Here is a 19893-nt window from a genome sequence, read left to right on the forward strand (position 1 = left end):
GGGGAAAAAACAAGTGATTTCTGAGTATAAAGTTACATACATACAAAGTTTGTATTACATTGGTACAAATGTATACACAATAGTGGCCGTTCTGCCTTTTGTAAAGTCCTAACTTCTTAAAAATCAAATCATCTGTAGCTTGGTTTACTCTGTACATGATCTTTGCAATGATTTCACCTTTCCTGTTACAGCTATAATTCGCTAATTTCCCCTTGTCTGCATTTGCCAACCCATATGTACATGCTTGAGTTTTTACCAGATGGCATAACCCTACAACAATCCCTCCTTGGTGACTGTAACACAGATTAATTTCTTTAATTAGGTTTGTCATAGTACGATGAAAGTTGATGAATGAAAAGATTCTGTTACATAGAAACTAAATCTCTTTGAATGCATCAGAAAAGTGAAATACTGGTAGGTGCTGTACCTTTTGCCAACGATCATTATCCGGCTTTTTCATGACGATGACATCATCAATTTCTTCAGGTGAGTCCATTTGCCATCTACAATTAGGGTAGCTATCTTTATTAAGAGAATGGAATGCAACGATTTGTCTCCTTTTCTCATCATATCTCATAGAAGTCATGTAATAAACATAGGGCTTCTGGCAGGGTTGCCTTGCGAACGGCCTAGTATTAAATGCATAGGCAGTGTAATCAGCCTTCTTGTACCAATTGAGGAACGTTCTTGTTGGCATTTCTAGCTCTCTGGGCGATAGTACTCCTCTTATGATCTGAACAACGTATCCCCATGAAACTGAGATAGACCATTCACGGTTCCTGTCGTAGCAGATGGACTGCTGTGCTATACTGGCACTATCATACTTGGCAGCTTCAAATAGGTGATGAATTGCCTGCACTCTTGTCATTTTTGGATATACTGGATCCAATACATCGAGGTGGTGTAGCGAAACCAGAGGAGTTACAGGATGAGCTCCCAAAAGTCCTAATAGATTCCCATACACGTCATACTGCAGAGAACATTAGTTAAATTTCTCTTTTAAGATACACAACTGGAATATTGTACAATTCAAGATATATTACATTGATTCACCTGATGAAATCCATGTTCCCTAGTGAGTGGCACACCTAGTTCTGCCATGCAAGCCTGCATTCTATCATCACTTCCATACAGTCCCGGATATCGTTGAATGCATCGATCGTGAATCCTCTCCAACTCCTTTGCCAATGGATAGCTTAGCGCAAATCCACCTCCACCAAATGCCATTGCATAGGAGAAAACTATGTTCTGAACATGACTCTCTGATATACACCCGATGTAGTAAAGCTCATTATGGTCATACTTAGACAATACTCTTACCACATTCTCAACCATAAACACGGTGTCATCATCTCCCATGACAAACCATCTAATATCTTTCATTCCCAGCCTCAATGTCTCAGAAACTACCCTTGCAATCCTCAATGCTGATCGGTCACCCTGCGTGTTGGTGTACTTAAACTGCGAAGTGTCACCAGAAATCCTTATTTCCGGCAACCCTTCATTCCTGTCCGTGCTTACATTCTTATCCAACCAAACAACCCCTCTAGTTTCCCCTGGCCTCCACCATTGTTTGATGTACTCTTTCCTATTCTCCCAAAAAAACTCTGATGCAGCAATTCCAAAAGCAATGTGTTTGATCTTGGTATCAAATCGTTGAATAGATGGTGGTGGTGGTGGTGGTGGTGGTGTTGTTGTTTGAGGAAGCATAAGGCTAGTACTATTATGATCCTCATCTGGAGACGTCGTGAGCGACGAATTGCTCAAATGTTCAACTGTTTGAAGAGCTTCTCTGGGGTTAAGAAGTTCAGAAGGTAAAGAACAGTTGGCTTTATCATTGTACAGAGCGACATTGGATGAATAAAGAAGATAAAGGATTAGGACGCTAATAAAGAACCAAGTGATGGGGTTTCGGAGAGCGCTCACAAAAGGCGGCAGGCGATGGTGAGGAGAGGGCATAATGCTGCTTGATTTTTATTACACAAGTATAATTTTGGTAAAAAGGTAAGTTTCATTAGCATGGTTGCAAGAAGATCAGAGCTCCAACAACACTGAGTGCAGGGAAGGAGGAATGTGTGATGGAGAGAAATGGTTGGACTGAGTGATGTTCGGATCATTAGATCAGACAAGAGGTTCATTTTTGTTATGTATTCACGACAATTAAGGCTCGTCTTATCTTGCATTCCTATGTCACGAGGTGAGGTGATTAGAGTAGCAGATTTTGTTGGATGCATGTTATGTTTTGTAATACTACAAGCATATGCATGCATGCACTACATGTGGCAAAAAAGGATTTTTTAAATTTTATTATGGCCATGTTTGGAAGTTAGAGGTTTGAAGCAAAATTAGAGGTTTGGCTTGAGTTAGAGGTTTGACCACTAGAATCCGCTAATACAAGTGTTTGGTAGTCAGCGGATTGAAATATAGGTTTGGACCCAAAAAGCTAATTTTGAAAAAGCTACTTTGAGGAGTTTTTTGGGTTAGAGGTTTTAGTTTGTGTCAGAAAAAGCTAATCAGCCAGCTATTAACCAAACAGTTTTACGAGAAACATCTAATTCAATCCGCTAGTCAAAACATCTATTTCAATCCGCTAGTCAAAACATCTAATTCAATCCGCTAACAGCTAACCGCTAACAGCTAATCCCCAAACAGGGCCTATATATGTGAATATATAGTATAATTACAGTGAATATACACAAAAATATTGGAGTATCAGTCATATGTCATAATATTTTAGTTTAATCATAACTAATATCTTTGATTATTCAAATTTATATATAATTTATCATTTATAAGTAGTCTTAAACTACTTACGATTTGTTGGTGCAATTTGTAGTAATACTTATGCTTATAAACTCAACTAAAGTCGGCACACTCCTCGATGGGGCTGAGGTGTTACATGTATGTCTTCAAATTATATGGGATATAAAATCCACACTTTTTTCCAACTGATTATAATCTTAGAGTATATCCATTGTTTGTGCTAAAATAGATGGAGATTACCATAATTTAGTATCAAAAGTGATTCTTGGTGTTAAAATAGTATCATGTCTCTAATAATTGATTTCAAATATTATTTTAATTTTAAACAATTTTTAAATACACCCTACTTTTAAATATAAATTTACACACGCATGTCGCTAATGATCCTAAAACTCGAATTTATTCTATACTAATGATTCCTATTTATTATCTTGTTAACTTTTGATGCATGTTATGATGCCAAATACTATTACATATGTTGATAGTTGATCTTTTTTCGTAATTGTCAAATAAATGATTTGATGAATCTGTTTAGATTATCCTGATCTAAGAAACAAGATAAGACATGTTTCAAGATTCATGATTTTGTAGAAGTTGTCAAATCAACTTTTCATATGATTGTATATAAATTTGAATATTTGTGGAGTGGATATATGCAAATTTACTGGCTATTAAATTTGCATCATCAAACCTGATTTATTCTCCAATTCTATCCGTCCAGTTCTATGTTACTTCATTAGGATGTATCATCATAATCAAAGTGATTGTATATTTCCTCAGCATATCCATATATGATGATTTTTGCTTTGTGTCCACCTTAAAATTATTAGATCTAGTCTTTTTATAAAATTGCTCTTGCTTTATAATACAACTAGACAACAATGATGGTTGGTAAACAAAATATTTTAATTAATCATACAAAATTAAGCTAAACTATTACTTGAATATTCAAAAGTATGTTGTGTGTTTACAAATATTATCTAAAAAAACTATCAAATTGAAGGTGAAAAGGATTGTTAGATCTATGTGTTAGACGTTGTCTTTGTGATTCAAAAGTTTTCCTTGTGAAACTCAAAACGAGTTGATGTTTCCAAGGTAAATTCTTCGCAAAGATCCCTCAGTGGTTTCGTAAGTGTGGCACTTCCACAGTAGAACACGCCTAAAAATTTAGTTAATGTCAAGTATGGGACAATAAAAAGTATCATATAAGCTACTAAAAATGAAATGTTTACCTATGCAATGTTTGTTATGACGTTGTGATAATTCTTCGAACACCTTTCTCCAATTAGGTCTGGCAAAATGAGTTATTATCTGTTGTGTTTATATATTATTAGAAACAATTAAGTTGCAAAAAAAAGTCCATATGAATACAAAGTAGACAGATTAAGTGAAGAATAAGATAGATAATACCTTACTATTTGAAACAATGTCAACACCTTTTTTAGCGCGTTCTAAGGACTGAACCATGGTTATGAGTGCTGATCGTGCATCACCTTCTTCATATACACTAGTCAGATAATTATGCATTTCAATTATATGCTGCAATATATAGCACAATATTGCTTATTAGTTCTAAGAGCCAAGGAAATATAGTACAGAAAGTAAAATTGAGGAGTTGTAGCATTTCATAAACATACATTAAAATCATGTTCTGCAACATCGTCCATCACGCCTTTGAACCATTCAAATGAGGCTTGTTCTCTTGTTATCCAATAAAAGTATGCTCGTTCTGGAACTTTACCGCGAAAGCTGCCTTCATTCGAACCCTGCATTAATACTTGATCTCTTAATAATAATTTCTTTTTTTTAATCTTTTTCTCACTCTCGATAGTTAAACAGTTTGTCTAGTGTGTGCTAATGGGTACATGCTAAGAACTAAATCCTATGCATTTAGTTTTTTTTATTTGGTGTGGCTGTTGTATATGCAGGGGTCCATCATTATTAAGTGGTAGCCAATCAAAATGAGTTAAATGTATACAATTTAGTTGTTAGCATATGCCCACGGACACGCCATAAAAAAACTCATAGTTAAAAATTATCATCATGCACTTGACTTACCAAATCAATGTAAGATGGCGTAATGTGGTTTAAAAGATCTTTTAGGATGCTGATAAATGGAGTTGCTCCTATTCCTAAACCAATGAGTAAAAGAATATCGTATTCTTTATAGTCTTGAGCTGGTGCTCCGTAGGGTCCTTTGATGAAAATTTTTGGAAAACTGCATCGAATATTATAAATTATCAACAGTGAAATAAAATATAGCTTAATTTATGTATAGCTTAATTCATATATAACTTACATTGGTTCTGGCAAGTCTGGTTGTTCATGAATTGATCTTGAGTTTTGAATGACATCTGAGATTGATGCGACTGAGAGTCGCTCTACATTTGAACTTCTTTCATTAAATGTTGCGTTTGACATTCTTGCAAGAGGAGCTACACTTGAAATTCTTCCCAGAGGAGTTACATTTGAAGTTCTTGCGTTTGTTCTAGTTTCAAGTCTAACAAGATTTCCTTCTCTTGGTTTCGCGTCTTGGACTTCACAGATCTGCAATTCGCATATGCTAAAGGCCATAATCGAGAAACTAGAGATGATTTGAACAAGTCAATAGCAAAGAAATGAGTATGTATTACCCTCTCAAATCTGTCTTTAAGTTCATTAGTCCAATCTCCCAGAGCACGAATATGAATACTTAAATAGTCATCTCCCGGTGCTGAAGTGATTGAAAAGGGATGCCTGTTTTTGTGGTTAGCGAATGAATGCTTGATGAAACGTATCATATGTGTGTGTGCGCGCGCATAATACATATGTTGTCGAATGATTATAATACTGACCATTCATAATTTGATAAATCTGGGCACTTAACGAAAAGGTACATCCCACTCTTGTACTTGAATGGTGGAGGTCTGCTCATGTATAATGCTAGCACATTTCCTGTGTAGATAACAGCCTGCATTGCCTATGTAGTTACTTCTGTTGGTGTTATTATAATAGTAAATAAAGTGAATGAGATGTGTTAATCCTAACCTTAATGATGTGGACTTCATAATTAAGATCATACATAACCAACAATCTTTCAGTTGAGTAACACAATACAGGAATCGTGATGTACATCCATGTCTGCATAGAGAGTAAATCATCATCAGTGATATAAGCTTCATTAATGATTATGATATATCGAGTTTCAGGCAAGATACTAATGAACATTACCGTCTTCTGCTTGCCAATGATCAACATGGTGCCGTGAATGTAGAAGAGGATATAGATTACAATCAGAAGATGATGTGAATACCAGAAGGCATTAAAGCCCGCTAAGCGGTCAAATTTCCATGGTAATTTCACTACTTTTCTCCTGAACGAATGTGTCGCGAGAGTGAATGAAAATACCATAATGCAAAGCATAATCACACCAGTTATACCGGGAACAGTCATTACAATGTCCATATATGATGGCTGCTTGTAGTCGAAAGAACTCCCAAGAGTACTCATGAACAGTGGCTTCGGACAAGTTGATATTCTCACAAGATTGCAAGTAAGATGAAACACTGTATGTAGAAGAACCCCTATTGCAATCCCCAATGCAATGATTTTGTGGAAGTTTATGTTGTCATCAAAAGGCACAAAGGCCCCAAGAAATGTTTCACGAAGTTTAGTAAGTGTTCTTCTGCATACAGGAAACAGAATGAGAGCCATGTTCAACTTAAGTGTCTCGGCTGCCCCCTTGGCAATACAAACACAATAGCCACACACTTGAAAACCCGGCATCGTTTCATATTGTTTAAACTTCCAAGTAAAGAGGATAGCATTCAAGAGCAACCACAAGGACATTACCCATATTTGCCTCCAATTTTCATATGCTTTTTCCTTAGCCAAGTTTCCATATTTACCAAATTTACCTCTATATCTCGTCGGTATCATAGTTCTTGTAAGTGATTGTGATTTCTGCATAGATGAGCTCACTGAGCTGTTTCCTCCTCCAGATGTGTGACCTATCCCTCTTAATAGTGCTTCAAGTTGCCACATCTGTGTGCACATTAATATAACAAGAGCTTTTAGGAGATTGAGAACACATTCCCTAAGACCATCACTCTGAGGCCTAATTAACTATATGATTCTTCTATATCAATATATGTGCTACCTCAATATATCCTAACTGATCTGGGTCTAGTTCTTCCATGATGAGAGCTGCATAGTGTCCCGCATGTTTCTTAAAGTTTCCAAGTTTGTTAGCCGCGGCACTTATCAGCAGTATCTTGTTAATGACAATAATCAGATAATTTCCTTAAGATTGAGAACATGAATAGAAAGAGAAGGCAAAAGAAGAGAATCCTCACCTCTTTTACTTCGTCCACGGATAATTTTCCATCCCCATTCCTGTCACACCTGAAACACTACCATGATCACTTTTAGTCCATAGATCATGCCACACTTTTAAGGGAGACATATATTTGGTTACAGAAGAGTTCCTTACATATCGAAGAATATATGAAGCCTTGTATCACTATCTTGAAGTGCAATGTCTTCCCAGAACATCTTAAATTGTTCGATATCTATGCCATTCTCTATATCTAGATTCCTACGCCTCACTAAGGCATCAAACAACTCAGCTGCAAATTCGCTGTTATCTTGTATTCCTTGTAAAACCAAAAATGAAGGCAAAAATTAAAACATACATCACAACAAACAAGGAATCTAACCAACACTGTGACAAATATGTAACAAAAGAAAAGAACCATTTTATATTTTATCATAATTATAAATATATATTGGTAATACCAACACAAATTCCAAATTTATCTCTCTTGAGCTTTCCATTAACTGCCATTTGATGAAAACGATGTTCTGCATCTTTCCAACCATCTTTATTTATTTTTTTCTTATCGATAAATTTTACGCTCTTAAGCCCTCTAAACGCTCCCGATTTCGCTCCAGGGGCTCTCCTTGGACCATAGCCTTTAAGTCCCTTGGTGGAGGCTTTAAATTTACTTCCAAGCCTACTAAAAGTACTTTTGCTTGTGCTTGGGGGCAATGTAGAAGGCCCATGATCTCCAGATGATCCTGAATCGTCTTTATGAATCTTGACGCTCTCAAGATTGACATGCATATTACTTGATCCTTTAAGCAGTTGTTTTTCCATGTTGATTCTATATTGATTTGAATATTAAATTTCGGATTTCGACCAGAACAAAAGAGAGTTTCCAGTTGCAGGTGTAATGTGAAATGATAGAGGTGAAAACAGAGAGAAGAGAAAGGAGGAAACATCGCTCAGACAATGAAGAAAAAATTCATCCAGGTATAGTGTTGGCTTAGTTAACATCTTGTCCAAAGATAGAGAGTAAATAACGAAAATTCTGCATTTGCAAACATGTACTTTAATGTTGTCAACATTTTGCATGTAGATTTGGTTCTATAAATTCTAGTATTACGTGGGTCAGCTGTAACTTGTATAGAGGTTTGTGTCGGGTTAATTATTACACATAATTCAAATTTACATAAATATAAATAATTGTCATAAAGTTTTTATAAATTATGATTTAATTATCAATATATGATTATTTATAATGCATTACCGTCCATCCGATTATGTGAAAAAACCCTAAAATGAGCTACACTTGCTAAAAACGAGGATGGGTAAAAATACAACTTTATCACTTATTTTTGTTACTCAATGTAAAATACTGTGATTTTATTTATTTATTTAAATATTTCTATATAATTAGTATTGTTATTATGAGTTAGATTTGAGATTTAAAATTTGTTTGTATTTATATTATTAGATGTTAGCATTAATTGGAAGCTTCTAGAATTATTTTGTGTTAGTTATTTGAATAATAAAATAGATAGAATTCTTTATTAATGGAAAGAAGCGTAGAATTATTTTAGAAAATCGAAATCTTTGTGAGAAAACCTTATATTTGGAAATTGGTTTATGAGGTGGAGAAAATTTTGACCCAAGTTTGGAAATTCCTATTTTTGATTAGGTTTTATGTGCTATATAAGAATCCCTTTAGATACCGAATAAGTCGTTCAACAATTTACGTGGACGGGTATGTTTTCTTCGTCTTCGATCCTTGCAAGTATATATTGACTTGATATATTGATTTGTTGTTCCTTGTCATGTGTATTTGATGTGAGTATATCTTGTTTGCCTGTTTGTTTATGCTGAAATTCGTATATAGTATTTTCTGTGAATCAGTTGGGTTGTAAAAATCGTAGTAAATTGAAAATTGATCGGATTTTGTTGATTCTGGACATTCTGAAAAGCTCTCTTCGATACCTACAACTTTTGTCTCAGGACTTATTTCGAAATTAGCAGTGTATCTATGCTTAAAATGATATTCTTTGTAACCCTTCAGTTCTTAGTCGCGAAACTTTTTTTCCATGTTCAAAAATTCGCTATAAATTGATCATATGTCGAAAATTTACTCCTGATACCAATCTGAAAAGCTTGAGATATAATCTTTAGTTATCAGTCATACCCATAAGTTGTTTAAATTGATTTAATTGTCTAAACTGACTTACAAAGATTCAGGGCTGTTTATACTTTTCTGCTGAGTTGTTCCGTGTTTAAAAATTCATATCTCCCTCGTTATTTGCCATAAAATTGTGATATTTACCAATTAGGAAACCTCTGAGAATGCTCTTTAAGTGTTTAGTTATAGTCTAGTTGAGATCAGTTTGTTTGCTTCGTCAAAATCTGCTTTGAATGTAAACTGCTACTGAGTAAAATTCTGCTCTGTTACTTGAACTTCTAAAATTCATAACTAATTCGTTATCTGTCCGTTGGTTATGAACCTGGTCATTCTGAAATCCTTGTTGAATTTACTTTAATTCTCTAGTTGATTATTTTCTCATATTCAGAAGTTATCTTTAGTTAATATTGAAATTTGTAACAGCATGCATGTTATTTATCTTATTCGATAAATGAAATTATGTTAATTGTTATTAGTTGTTAAAGTTTGTATTTTGTTAAGACTTGTTATGTGCCTTGCTCTTGATTGTTTAAGAAGTGTTATGTGTTAATTATGTTTTGTTTATTAATTAAATGTATAGGCTTCGTTCGTGTTATTAATTTCGGATTTTAAGTGTCGACTTTGAGGTAAGTACTTTTTGACTTACTTTTATTTTCGAAAAGATATTTTGATTTTGTGAATTTCAGATTTTTGTTATGAGATATAAGAAAATTTTGTTTCGAGATTTATAAGAATAAGAATTTTGTTTCGAAATTTATATGATATAAGATATGAGAATCTTTGAAGATCCAGTCTCTACGTTTCGTACCCGTTCGTAATCTACGCTATAGTTCCGGAACTAGCCTTAGATACCCTTAGTAGGCGCACAAGTGTGCAACTTCAGATACCTATTAAGGGCGCGTGATTATTGAACTTTAGATCCCGGTCACTGGGTAAGTGTGGCAAAAGAATAAGAATAAGATCCCGGTCATTGGGAAAGTGTGGCCGTAGAGTAAGACTGTGGTATCTATAAGATTTTTATTTCTGTTTTGTTTTAAATTCTGTTTGCTTTTAAAATATAAACTGTGGGTTGGATTTGCTTTTACAAGTGTTTTAAAAATTATTATTGTTTTGAGGTACAAGGTTTTATAAAAACACCTACTGATTTCGAGATTAATTGTTAGTCAAATTGTTGCTTGCTGAGCTGTGTAGCTCATCCGATTTTCCATATTTCAGGTTCTATCATGTGGAAGGATTTTGAGAATAAGATTGAGGACTTTTGGATTTTATGCTTTGTGAATATTTGCATTAGTGAATAAAGACTTAGTGTTTATTAAGAATAATTTGATGAATTTATTAGTTATTGGTTTTGGATTATGGAGCTGCGTCTCCAAGTTTATGACTTTTGATTATTGGGTTTGACCGCTGCTTTGACTTATATATTATTTGAGGATTTTGATTTAAGTAATGATATTATTTATGTCGTGAAATTAGTTTTTTAATATTCCGAAAATTCGGGATGTTACACTCTATCTCATTTATGTGTTCTATTTTGACTATTAAGAGATCAATTTGACCAAATTTTGACCATTGATTAAAGAAAATTTATTAATTATTTTAAAAATCTGAAAAATGGATATTGAAGGGGATTAGATATACTTTCTAATAAAACAACTTTTTTAATATATAGTATTTGTAATTTGTGATTAAAGTGTAGCCAAATTGACTCTTCAATAGTCAACATAAGACACATAATATGAGATGGAGAGAGTACATTTTATTAGAAAAAACTGTTAGTTTCCTTTTTCCTTATTGTTTCTCAACACCAACAAACAATTAAATTATAAAGAGGTTAATTATGATCTATTTTTTCAGATTTTCTTTATATCATAAGAATAGGAAAATAATCAAAATTTAAATAAATTGACCGAAATTTAAGAATTTTTTTTTAAGAAAATTAGGTTATTTGTTGTGCTCATGTGTGGTTTATATATTTTTGAAAATAATCTCTAATAAAAATATTTACATATCTGCTTAGTTTCATTAATAAATTGATTACCATTATAATTGTTATTTTATAATCTTGCCCAAACATTTTAAGCACAATCATTTTTGTTTCATAAAAGAAAACAATACTACGCTTGGTTTTCTATATCTCATATTTGTAACACACACTGATACAAGATTTTTTTTTTTTTTTGTAAAATTTAATTTGAACACAAAGCTTTAAAAATCTTATCAAAAATTCATTTTATCAGGATATACATATTTGTAGATCAATTATATTAAAATATAATAATTTGTATCAATAAAATTCTTTCACTTGAAAATTTTAATATTTAAAAAAAAAGAGCATATAAAAATCACCACCTGCCGCACCACACCCTAATCGTATCTCAAGTATAGCTTCTACCACACGTTCGTGAAGTCGCTGTTTACAGACGGTTTGGAAAAAAAACATCTTCCCTTACAATTACTCGACTGAGTCCGAATCTGTCTCTATTTGAATCATCATCTGATTCGGTGAGTTCACTCGCCCTCTCTTCTTCTTCTTTCTCGAAACTACTAAGAGCAAGTCTAATCGTGGTGTTACGGTATGTGCTATTGTTATAATATAGCACCAAAACAAAAAACTCAACTTCAATGACGTGCTAAACCTGAATATAAAATAACAAAATGCTATACTTGATATTAAATATAGAATTAAGTATAAATGATGTTATAATTATCACATTAGCATTCAAGTGAAAAAATATATTAATAAAGTAAGAGTGTCAAATATAGTTATGTACTCTAAAATTGTGTAATTAAAATATAACTTCATTTAATTATATTTGGTTCTATTTTATATTTACAGATCATAAATTTTATTTTAACATCAAAAATCACTTTTTAATTTTAAATTACAACAACAACTATATATCTATTTTAACATCGACTTATCACGTCGTCAAACCAACCCACTCAGTTTGTCTTCCCATCTTAAAACAAAACAAACATATTTCTCAATCCGCGTGTGCCCTTTTCCGTCATTTCGCACCCTCCCTCAGCAATTACACACTGCTCATCATCGTCTTCCTCATACACGCATATATAGACACGCATATTATCTGTGTATTATTATCGATTATTCGGCTTCTCCAAACCCTAGCTTTCGCCGAGGTGATTTCTCATCCATTTTTCGATTTTGAATGGTATGTAGCTGTATGCCTTACTTGATATTCTGTTGTGATTCAATTCGTTACTTGTTAATTTGTTATGAATCAGTTAGTTGTTTATCTCACTGTTTTAATTAGCTTTTAATTTGGTCTTATATTTGTGTGAGAGAGAGAGAGACAGACAGGGAGGTAGAGGGGGGAGAGAGAGAGAGAGGGAGGGGGGAGGGTAGGGATGGCAGATTTATCCGACCCGATGGATATCCGCCCAGTTCCGAACCGATTGGATCTGGATCTTAAGTATTCTGAACCGAGACCCGACCCGAAACCCGATAAAAACCCGATACAAAATATTCATGTCTTTGAATTCGGTTTTTTACTTGTATATTCATGTCTATGTAAGTGTTTGCATTGCTTGATCATCTGTTTTTTAATCAATTAATTTTTATAGTCTTTTTTTTTTTGATAGGGTTTTGAATTAGGTTTTTATTTGTTGTGTGTTATTATTTTTATATGTTTTGACAACTGAAAATGTGTTATTTTTTACAGGTAGGTTGATATTTGTATGACGAGTGGTGATTTGTTATGTTGAATGGTGATTGAGACACGTAGAGTAAACTGTTTAAGATTTGATTCCGAGATGTCCTCTAAGAATAGGGAGAGTATGTCGACTGATGAAGATGAGTTTTTGGATGATGTTTTTTCGGATGAGGAGGATGACGATGATGATGAATTTAATGATTGTGATTCTGGCGCGGGTTCTGATGACTTTGATTTGTTAGAATTGGGGGAAACTGGAGCAGAGTATGTACAAGTTGGGGATCAGACTTGTAGTATTCCGTTGGAGTTGTATGATCTTTCCGGGTTTGGTGATATTTTGTCTATGGATGTGTGGAATGATGTTTTGACAGAGGAAGAAAGGTTTGATCTGACAAAGTTTCTACCAGATATGGATCAAGAGATGTTTATGCGGACGTTGAAGGAGCTGTTTACAGGTTGTAATATGCATTTTGGTAATCCCCTTGATAAGCTTTTTAAATTGTTTAAAGGTGGGCTATGTGAACCACGGGTTGCACTTTATAGGCAGGGTTCGATTTTCTTTCAGAACTGCAACCATTATCATCATCTCCAGAAGTATCAGAACTCGATGGTCACTAATTTTCATCAGATAAAGGATGCTTGGGCGAATTGCAAGGGATACAGCATTGAAGAGAAGATCCGAGTGTTGAATATTATGAAAAGTCAAAAGAGCTTAATGCATGAAGATATGGAAGACTTGGAAACTGACTCGGAAAGGGAAGAATCGGTAGATGGCATTTGGAATAGGAGGCTGATGAACCAGAAAGTAGGACAGAAAATAAGTCATTATTCTGAGGAAAAGCTGAGTTCAGCCTTTGGTTACTCTTCTCGAGAGAAGCAGGTGGCACTTGATACAGCACATTATGAAAGGCAAAATCCAAAAGGGACCTTGAAAGTAACTGGGTCGAAGAAATCTGCTTCAAAAGAATCAGCAGGTTGTTACTCTGCTGGTCGTCAGGGCATGAAAATGAGGTCAAGCCCTTATGGTTTTGCATCAACTTCTTCAAGATATGACATGGCTTCTGGAAACAATTCACACGCTGCTTTCAGGATGAGAAATCGGGTACCAGATGATAATACTGACGGAGAAGCATTGTATAAAGTAGCTGTCCAGAGCAATCGGAGTTTCCTAAGCACTAGTCGAAAGGATGATCCTGCTAACTCTAAAGTTTCGGAGAAGTATGAAAATTACGGAGGTGATAAATATTCTGATATCTTCACAGGCTTACCTTTGTCTTCAAAAAAGGATTTTTCTGCCTACAATAGGAACAGAACTGTGAATCAGTTATCAGATATTGAGTTGTTAACAACAAAGCCATCTAAATCTGTGTTTTCTCATGAATACGTCAACAATCTTGAATCCCCTGATAACATGCAGCACTTAAATGTTGGTGAGAGAGTGAAGTTTGAGAAAGGGCACTCTTCAAATTTATTGTTGAAAGGAAATCGGGCTGAGTTATCAGATAGAGGTGATCCCTTTCGGCATGGGATAGCTAAAGAAGAGCATTTCTCAACTGATTTATCACCTAAATATGGTAATTTAAATGTTAAAAGCAAGTCCAAGTTTGAAAAGAACTCTCCTGATATTAAAGTGAATGATAGATCTGGTTCAGGGTATAGAGAGAATCCAAAACATGAGGACAGGGGCGCGATATCTAATCAGGATGGACGACGAGTTGTGCCAAATGTAAAGCGCCGAAGAACTTTCACTTCAGATTCAGACTCATCTGAGCAATATGAGGATGACAATCCTTTGATGAGGAGCAAGTGGGCTTATCCCGGTGGTGCCTCAGGTATGAAATCTGTTTCATATCCAAAGCAGGCTAAATTTGTCAAAGGGGATGAAAAGATTGGTGGATGTGGTGATGAAATTTCCAACATCCAGAAGAAGATGGGTTTCCATGGTACACATTCATATATTTCAGAAGACATTTTCAGCATGAAAGCAAAACAAAAGAATAAGATGGATGATATGGGCAGAAATTTTCCTGGACCAGGTAGGAGCACTGGTTATAATTACAATGATGATTGGGGAGAGTGGTCCAAGTTTGGAAGGAATGGTCATGTACAGGATGAACAGAGCGAAAGGATTTCAATGGCATCCATGCGTCCTTACAATGTTGGCAGGATGGAGAAAATAGAAACCATGCCTGGCTACTCAATGGCTGACAATGAAGATGATTCACTTAAAAGTATATTAGCAAAGCATAAAAACACTTCTGGTAAGATGCAAAATAAAGGTAAAGATATTGGAGCAAGGGACCGACATTTTGAAAGATCTGACATGCAGCTATTAGAATGCAATTCTTCAATGAAAAAAAGGAAAGTTAAGGATGATATGATGATAAACGTACCTGAGCCAAATGAAATTGGTACTCCTGAAAAAGGAGTTTCTGATCTATCTTCTACTGTAGTGTTAGCTGGAGATGATGTCGAAAGCAAATCAGTAAAGAAGCAATTTACATTGATCACTCCTACTGTTGATGCTGAATTTTCATTCTCAATCATTCATCTTCTTTCAGCTGTTCGTATGGCAATGACAACCATACTTCCTGATGATCCTGTGGACATGGGAAAGCATAATGGCAACAATAATGGAGTGCTGAAAGATGATGAGGAGGAGAGTAAGCAGGAGGGCATTGGTGGGGAACTATCTCACCTAAACAGGGATATAAAGAACACTGCGAGAACTACCGAGCTGAATCTTCCATCTCTTACTGTTCAGGATATTGTTAACCGTGTAAAATCAAATCCAGGAGATCCTTGTATTCTTGAGACTCAAGAGCCACTTCAGGATTTGGTCAGAGGTGTTCTTAAATTATTATCATCTAAATCACCTCCTTTAGGAGCAAAAGGTTGGAAAGCAGTTTTGAAATATGAAAAATCTACAAAATCCTGGTCCTGGATTGGTCCACGGAGTCCTTCAGATCAGGAAACTATCGAGGAGGTGACATCTCCTGAAGCTTGGGGTCTTCCACGCAAAATGCTAGTGAAGCTAGTTGACTCATTTGCAAATTGGTTGAAAAGTAGTCAAGAGACCCTCCGACTAATTGGAAGTCTTCCTGCCCCTCCGTTGACATTGATGCAGCTTAACATTGACGAGAAAGAAAGGTTTAAGGACTTGAGAGCTCAAAAGAGTCTAAACACCATAAGCCAAAGCTGTGATGAGGTAAGAAGTTATTTTCGCAAGGAAGAAGTTCTCAGATATGCAATACCTGACAGGGCCTTCTGCTACACTGCTGCTGATGGTAAAAAATCCTTTGTAGCTCCCTTAAGAAAGTGTGGTGGTAAACTAACATCAAAAGCCCGAGAGCACTTTTTGTTGAAGCAGGATCGGCCGCCGCATGTTACAATTCTTTGCCTTGTCAGAGATGCAGCTGCTAGATTGCCTGGCAGTATTGGAACAAGGGCAGATGTCTGTACTTTAATTAGAGATTCCCAGTATGTAGTGGAAGAGGTCTCTGATGCACAAGTCAATCAAGTTGTTAGTGGGGCCTTGGATCGTCTGCATTATGAACGTGATCCTTGTGTTCAATTTGATGGTGAGAGGAAATTATGGATGTATCTGCATAGAGACAGAGAAGAGGAAGATTTTGAGGATGATGGGACGTCATCTACTAAAAAGTGGAAGAGGCCAAAAAAAGAAGCTCCTGAGTCATCTGAACGGGGATTGGTGACTGTGGCTAATAATGTGAGTATAGAAGGGGGCCAAACTCAGATTGAACCAAGCTCTAATCTTATTGTTGACCCTACATGCATGGATGAAGATAAAAGGGCGGATCATCTGTATTATAATGATGGGCAGAATGAAGTCAACCTTGAGGGTCTTGACCAGCCTGGGATACATTATAGCTCTGATCTTATTGTTGACCCTTCAAGCATGGTTGACCATAAAATGGTAGATCATTTGCATTATGATGATAGACATATGGAAGTCAACATTGGGGGTCTTGACATAATTGGGATTCCTTCAGGCTCTGGTCTTAATGTTGATCCTTCATGTATGGATGATGGAAGAAGGGTGGATCATTTGCATTATAGTGATAAACATATGGAAGTTAGCATTGAGGGTCTTGACCAAACTGGGATTCAATTAAGCTCTGAAGTTCGTGTTGACCCTTTATGCATAGCTGATAATAAAAGAATGGATCATTTGAATTACAATGACAGAGAAATGGAAGTTAACATTGATGGTCTCGAACCTAAGCAAGGGATCATGGACCAAGGTCCTCCAATGGTGTGGCAGGCTCATGGCCTAAATTCCATCCAGGAGAACAGCTTGTTATGCATAGAAAATTCCAGACCCGGTGATTTTGACAATGGGAATTTGGGCAGATGAAACCAGCTTATGTTAGGAACATGCTCGTCCTGAATAATGCTCAAAGTGAGCTAGTGTTTCTCAGCCCCTACTCCAAATCAGCTGGTCGTAGATTTAGTTGGATTTGGCTGTTGGTATTTTTGTGAACCATCTTATCTTTAGTGTCATCCATTTTGCCTTTTTATGTGATATATACTATGTAATGGAAGCAAGCAGCAATAATATCTCTGGTGGTAATAAATAAAAGAAGAACTTTTACACCAAGTTTGTTATGTCGCATATTGCAAAATTTTAATTTCCAGCTTTGAACAATTCTCTTTTGGTGAGCCTCAGTTTCTAGCTGTTGGCTTTCAAAATAATTCGAAAAATCTGATATTGAATGATTGCATTAACGGTATGGCTTTCAAAATAATTCGAAAAATCTGATATTCATTCGAAATATTTGTATCTTATTCGAAAAAAAATGGAAATTATCCGTATTTGACTTGAGGCGGATATTATCCGTATTTGAATCCGAGTATTTCGGATACGGATATGGCACATCCGAATCCGCAAATACAATACGGATTTAGGTGTTAATGAGTAAATCCGGTGTCGTCTCTCTTATAAATTCGTTTTTTTGAAACATCTTATAAATTCGTTTTACTTAAATTGTTGAACATGCATCATAGCACCATATGAAAACAGGCAGCACATAAGACAAGAGATGACTCAACATATTATTCTGGAGCTAAATAGTATCGCTTGCATGTAACATATATATTCTTTCGAAACTAAATAGTATCATCTTGCATGTAAAATTGTCTAGTCAATGAAACAAATACCTATATATATTCTTTCGAAGCTAAATAGTATCACCTTGCATGTAAAACTGTCTAGTCAATAAAACAAATACTATTTATCACAGCACATACATTGACAGCGTAGAGAATCCATGTCAAGCAGTTGTTTTTATTCGCATAATATGTACTCCCTCCGTCCCCCTTTAGCTATATACGTTGGAGGACGGGGACGCGGCACGGATTTTAATGCTCCGGTAAAGTATAGCTCTATAACTTATTTTTAAGATTTTTTTTAATAAAAATTTGGATGTTATATTTTTATTCAGAAAAAGAAAATTTTAAAAATAAGTTATAGATCTATATTTTATAAAATCATTGAAGTGCGTGTCGAGCAGTGAAAAAGAAACGTATAGAATTAAATGGGACGGAGGGAGTATATGATTTTCTGTTTTTTAAAATAATGCAAGAGTGCCTTATGATCCTTGGTCAAGATATAGTCAATTTGACCAATAAAAATAGAAATATAACAATTAAAAAAAACGGAGGGAGTATTATTTTAAATCGATATTAAGAGGTTGTTTGGTAGACAGGAAATTAGTCAGGTATTTAAAATACCTGGGAAGTGCTCACATATGCAGTTGTTTGGTATACCTAAAATACAGGAAGTTGAAATCACCAGGAAATTACATTAGCAGTAGAACGTAGGAATTTACTTACCCACTCCCCCCTCGGTTAATATAACATAAAAATATATAATCCACTCTAAAATAATATACTAATACATATAATATTAATAATAATTAATTAAATTTAAAAATTATAATTTTTATTTATTTATCATGTGTAACTCAAATTATTATTTTGGAATAAACATAAATTTAATTTTTAAATAATATACCGGGGAAAAACATAAAATATTCTAAAATAATATATTAATACATATAATAGTTGAAATAATTAGTAAAATTTTGAAAAATTATAAGATTGTTATTATTATTTTTTTATTTTATGTAGCTCAAAATATTATTGTTGGATTATATTTCTTAATTAACAAAATTCTAGAATATGTTCATTTAATTTAATAAAAGAATAAAAAAATGACAAGATATTAATAATATTATTTTGTCAGAACTTTATAAATATCAAAAGTCGGGAATAAATTTGAATACTTAATTTGTTTAATAAATTAATATATAAATATTTATATAAAATATATCTTAGGTCAAGTTTATGATAAGGAAGAATAATATATAAAAAATATTGATCAATAAATTTTTATAATAAATTAACGAATAAAAGTATTATTCAAAATTATTAATAATAAATTTATAATTTAGTTAAACAAAATAATGAACATAATTAGAATTCAATTATCGACCAAACATGTTTATTACACTTCCCATATAATTTTGTCAACCAAACATGTTTATTAAATTTCCCAGGTAGTTTTTATGGAAGGGAAGTATAAATCTCTCAGGGAAGTTACTTCCCACATCCAACCAAACGAGCACTAAGATGATTCAAAACAGTATTTATATACTTAATTTGTCCATGAATTTTGCTCACCCGTCACCACCACATGCCGCACCAGGCCCTGATCATATCTCAAGTATAACTTCTCGCAGACGGCCGATCGCCAGAAAAAGTCTAACTGTCACAAACCGAATTGGCGTTGAACACAAAATGCAATTTTGATTGATGTTTTAATCTTTTTTAATGTCAACTTAAAATTGTGTTTCGAATATTATTTTGTTTAATTTTTCAAGATTAATTTTTTAATCTGTTTATTCGGCTTTAGGGTCTCACGGAACCAAAATCTCGAATTAATTAGGGTATAGTTCCTA

The 19893-nt window shown here is 34.4% G+C and overlaps 3 protein-coding genes across 4 annotated transcripts; 1 reads left to right on the top strand and 2 right to left on the bottom strand.

The window, feature by feature from the left end:
* On the bottom strand, nucleotides 1-2051 carry LOC108222629 (uncharacterized). Its single transcript, XM_017396516.2, has 3 exons — nucleotides 1054-2051; nucleotides 428-970; nucleotides 1-293 (listed from the first exon to the last, which is right to left on the bottom strand). The coding sequence occupies exons 1-3, from the start codon at nucleotides 1957-1959 to the stop codon at nucleotides 192-194; spliced, it is 1551 nt and encodes a 516-aa protein (XP_017252005.2). The 5' UTR covers nucleotides 1960-2051; the 3' UTR covers nucleotides 1-191.
* A 1680-nt stretch (nucleotides 2052-3731) lies between these two features.
* Nucleotides 3732-8017, bottom strand: LOC108221739 (putative respiratory burst oxidase homolog protein H). The gene is given in 13 exon segments (XM_064094437.1): nucleotides 3732-3922; nucleotides 3996-4074; nucleotides 4174-4302; nucleotides 4401-4529; nucleotides 4822-4981; nucleotides 5063-5313; nucleotides 5316-5499; nucleotides 5598-5713; nucleotides 5791-6786; nucleotides 6902-7015; nucleotides 7098-7146; nucleotides 7235-7397; nucleotides 7540-8017. Coding segments are annotated over 13 exon segments (2841 nt in total). The 5' UTR covers nucleotides 7901-8017; the 3' UTR covers nucleotides 3732-3812.
* Nucleotides 8018-12222: 4205 nt separating this feature from the next.
* On the top strand, nucleotides 12223-17531 carry LOC108221994 (uncharacterized). Of its 2 annotated transcripts, none has more exons than XM_064094282.1 (2): nucleotides 12223-12409; nucleotides 12920-17531. In XM_064094282.1, the coding sequence occupies exon 2, from the start codon at nucleotides 12963-12965 to the stop codon at nucleotides 17286-17288; it is 4326 nt and encodes a 1441-aa protein (XP_063950352.1). In that variant the 5' UTR covers nucleotides 12223-12409; nucleotides 12920-12962; the 3' UTR covers nucleotides 17289-17531. The 2 variants fall into 2 exon arrangements, with proteins under 2 accessions (XP_063950352.1, XP_063950353.1); XM_064094283.1 differs by having other exon boundaries at nucleotides 12229-12377.
* The last annotated feature ends 2362 nt before the right edge of the window (nucleotides 17532-19893 follow it).

The sequence above is a fragment of the Daucus carota genome, chromosome 5, assembly GCF_001625215.2.
Source record: "Daucus carota subsp. sativus chromosome 5, DH1 v3.0, whole genome shotgun sequence".
Taxonomy (NCBI): domain Eukaryota; kingdom Viridiplantae; phylum Streptophyta; class Magnoliopsida; order Apiales; family Apiaceae; genus Daucus; species Daucus carota.

Coding starts and splice junctions, on each gene's coding strand:
- LOC108222629 (XM_017396516.2), bottom strand. CDS start 1,959: ATGCCCTCTCCTCACCATCGCCTGCCGCCTTTTGTGAGCGCTCTCCGA. Junction 971..1,053: donor GGGAACATGGATTTCATCAG/GTGAATCAATGT, acceptor TGTTCTCTGCAG/TATGACGTGTATGGGAATCT. Junction 294..427: donor ATAATGATCGTTGGCAAAAG/GTACAGCACCTA, acceptor TCTGTGTTACAG/TCACCAAGGAGGGATTGTTG.
- LOC108221994 (XM_064094282.1), top strand. CDS start 12,963: ATGGTGATTGAGACACGTAGAGTAAACTGTTTAAGATTTGATTCCGAG.